The sequence below is a fragment of the Anopheles stephensi genome, unplaced genomic scaffold (assembly GCF_013141755.1).
Source record: "Anopheles stephensi strain Indian unplaced genomic scaffold, UCI_ANSTEP_V1.0 ucontig393, whole genome shotgun sequence".
Classification (NCBI taxonomy): domain Eukaryota; kingdom Metazoa; phylum Arthropoda; class Insecta; order Diptera; family Culicidae; genus Anopheles; species Anopheles stephensi.
Genome location: NW_023405339.1, coordinates 26,962 through 30,445, shown reverse-complemented (window position 1 = coordinate 30,445; position 3,484 = coordinate 26,962). Strand labels below are relative to the sequence as shown.

At 54.4% G+C, this 3,484-nt stretch overlaps 1 protein-coding gene across 1 annotated transcript; it reads left to right on the top strand.

The window, feature by feature from the left end:
• Positions 1–439: 439 nt before the first annotated feature.
• LOC118516789 (myb-like protein K) lies at positions 440–3,194 on the top strand. Its single transcript, XM_036062683.1, has 2 exons — positions 440–1,856; positions 2,067–3,194. Exons 1-2 carry the CDS (start codon positions 1,225–1,227, stop codon positions 2,164–2,166), a joined length of 732 nt encoding a protein of 243 aa, XP_035918576.1. The 5' UTR covers positions 440–1,224; the 3' UTR covers positions 2,167–3,194.
• The last annotated feature ends 290 nt before the right edge of the window (positions 3,195–3,484 follow it).

Sequence of the window (3,484 nt, the reverse complement as noted above, 5' to 3'; positions counted from 1 at the left end):
ACATTTAAATTTCATTCAAGCGATTTCCTTTCCTTTTCTGCAATCTTCTCCATTTCGTGTCGTGTAGGGAATTATTCTCTCTCTCTTTCTCTCTCTTCTTTTTTCTTACTCTCACTTGTTCTCCGAATAATTCGGGCCATTTATTCAGCTTCAACTGGCATCAAACAGCGATTTTCCTTCTTTCAGCAATTTTCTGTTTCTGCGATTTTTTTTCTTGCATACGATTTTCTTCCGGTTTAGCGATTTTTTTCCTTTCTTTTCAGTGCTCTGCATTCATCTCATCTGCGATTTCTTTCTCTTTAGCAGTTTTCTTTCTTCTTAGCGTTTGCTTCCTTCTTGTCTTTGATTTTCTTTCTTTTAGCGACTTCTTTCTTTTTAGCGTTCTTTCTTCCTTTTCTTCTGCTTTTTTCCCTCTTTTTAGCAATTTTCTCTTTCTTTTTGTGACCTTCTTTCTTTCCAGTCTGCGATCTCTCTCTTTCTCGTCCGGTAGGAAATTCCTTTTCTTTCTTTTCGTTCTCTCTCTCTCTCTCTCCTTTTTCTTTTTCTCCCATCATGCCGACTATCACCAGAAGCGCCTCCAAGACAAGACTAACGGCATCCCCGGGTCGGCTGTCGGCACCACGCCGCATAGCCACCCGACGACACTCGACGAATGGAGGTGTATCACCACTCCCGATAACCACCAGACAGGAAACCCTGTACACCCGACGGATGACGCGAGGCTCAATGCCGACCGGGACTGCCCCCACGACAGCTGGAACTTCTGCATCTGCGAGAAGAACCCTAGTTGGGGTGAGCATGGTACGCCGGTCGACATTGCAGCCGGTTATCGAGGTGGACACAGACGCAACCGACAAAACACCGACTGGACAAACGATAGAGACTTTCCTCGAGCGATACCCTGCTGGCGGCCGACGGGTCAATCCGGTGGAGCGGGCAAGTGCTATGTTGACTGGTTTCGTGCGTACTATACGCGACGGCCAGAAAACTAGGGGCTTCTCTGCGCTGCCGAGGGACTGGGAGGCCGCCATCAGGTCCGTCCTCGTAGTACTGGCCGAGGTAATCGACGATAACAAAACAATGACCACGACAAAAAACACTTCGACATCGACTGACCCAGCCGAGCCTCTGACATGTGTGGAGGAGAGCGAGCTAGACCTTGTCGGGGGACCCGAGGAGCGGGGAGCCGAGTGAGATAAGGAGGTGGTGGCCGAGCCCCCAAACATGGAGGCCATGCCGCCCATTCCACCTCCAGCGGTTCCGCTGCCCCCGGGAATCTCGATGAACGAGCTTGCACTCACTCTGCACATGGCGGAGATAATCAGTGAGGCTAATACGGAACTCTTGAGGAAAATGGACAGCCTAACAAAATTGGCAAAAGCAATAGCAACAGGACAACAACCACATGACATAGGCACAACGACCGACTTGGCTAGCGAACAAGAACAAACACCAGACATCCCTCCAACCACAACGGACATCCCTCAGACGACAGACGACGCCACAACATCTGCAAAAACCGGACTGGAAACTAAACGCAGCAAGAAAAATAAGAAAAAGAACACCAAGACCTCACCCCAGAAAAACGGGACCGACACGGAAAGGAAAAAGGACAACAAAAACGCAAACGGACAAACCCAGATCAAGGACAAGTCTCACGAACCCGAGGCCGAATGGACAAAGGTCATGAGCAAGCAGGCGAAGCGACGGGCTCGGAAGCAGCAACGCAAGCAGGAGGCCGCGGTCATTGCAGCAGCTCAGTTACAAAAGCCGCAGCCGGAGCAGCAGCAGCCACCGAGGGAGCAACAGTCACCAAAACGCAGCAGTAGGCAGCCGGACGCGCTGGAGGTGGAAACCATCAACTCCACCACCCAGAAGGACATCATGCGTATTCTGCAGGAAAAGCTCGGGGATGACCGGCAGAAGGTCGTGCGCACGAGGACGAACTTCCAGGGGAATATTCTTCTGGAACTCTCCTGCACAGACCACGCGGAAACCCTGGAAATGTGGAAGAGGGTATCGGCTGCGCTGGAGGACAAGGCAAAAGTCCGACCAAGGACCCCCACCACCAGGCTGATCTGCACCAACATCCCCCCAAGCTGCTCAAACGAGGAGATCGCCACGGACCTGAGCGCCGCCCTGGGAGTGACGCTGTACGCGGAATAGATCAGCACCGCCAATTCCAGCTACGGAACGCTAGTAGCGTTCTTCGGCTGTCCGGAAGCGGCGGTTACAGATGCGGTTCTGCAAAATCAGCACGTCATCGGGTTCAGTCGGTGCTGTCGGCTGAAGAAGGTGGAGGCGAAGCGCCAGTGCTACCGCTGCTACGAGTACGGCCACATTGCGTCCCACTGCCGTGGAAAGGACCGGTCGAGCAAATGCCATCGCTGCGCAGAACCAAAACACACGGGACAGTGTGTTAAGGAGCGGAAGTGCCTAGTCTGCAAGGGCCCGGAAGCAATCGGGCACTCGTTTGGACAGCGCCAGTGCCGCCAAGTAGGAGACGTAGTACCTTCACGGCCCAACCGGCGCGCCTAAGGTCCTCCAACAGAACCTGAACCACAGCCAGCTGGCCCAGGACATGCTGCTGCAGACGGCCCGAACGGAGGGCCACGACCTCTTGCTGCTCTCAGATCCATACCGGATCCCAGAGAACAATAGCAACTGGGTGGTGGACCCGACGGGCAGAGTCGCAGCGGTTTCAACAGGAAGATACCCCATCCAGCGCATCATCGAGAACCGGCGGGACAGCTTCGTCGTGGTGGAGATGCGCGGCATTGTGTTCTGCTCTGTATATCTACCTCCTGTGGGTCCCAATGCGACGATAGAAGACTACAGACGTAAGTGGACTGAAATAGCGTCTGTGATTCCACGCAACCGGGACACCGTGATCGGCGGAGACGTCAACGCCTGGTCAGGAGCGTGGGGAATGGAGCGTAGGAGCAACGATGGAGAGCGGGTGCACAGGGGAGCAATCGTGATGGACGCAGCGGCTTCGCTCGAACTGGTCCTGTTGAACCGGGGTAACCGGCCAACATGGGTCAGCCACAGTGGCCGCAGCTCCATTGTCGACGTAACCTTTTGTAGCAGGTCTCTCGTGGGCGACAACAACTGGCGAGTCTGCGACGAAAATCCGAGCGACCATAACACCATCAAGTTTACGGTTGGGAGGACGACGGCACAGACAAGCACTGGTCGAGGACAGCAACAGGCAACGGAGGGCAGATGGGCAACTCGGTTCTTCAACGAGGACCTGTTCGTCGAGATCATGGGGTCGTTAGACATCCATGACCGTACTCTAATGGCAGATGAGCTGACGCAAGCAATGTCCACAGCGTGCGACGCCACAATGCCGCGACTGCCGGCAGCCAGAGGGGGAAGACGATCAGTGTACTGGTGGAATGACGAGATTGCCCAGTTACGACGGACCTACATCGGAATGCGCAGAAGACTACGGAGAGCCCGAACGGACGAACAACGAGAC

Excerpts from the sequence above, each read along its gene's own strand:
- LOC118516789 (XM_036062683.1), top strand. The coding sequence starts at position 1,225 with ATGGAGGCCATGCCGCCCATTCCACCTCCAGCGGTTCCGCTGCCCCCG. Across the intron at positions 1,857-2,066 it reads GACGCGCTGGAGGTGGAAAC|CACCAGGCTGATCTGCACCA; the intron begins CATCAACTCCAC and ends AAGGACCCCCAC.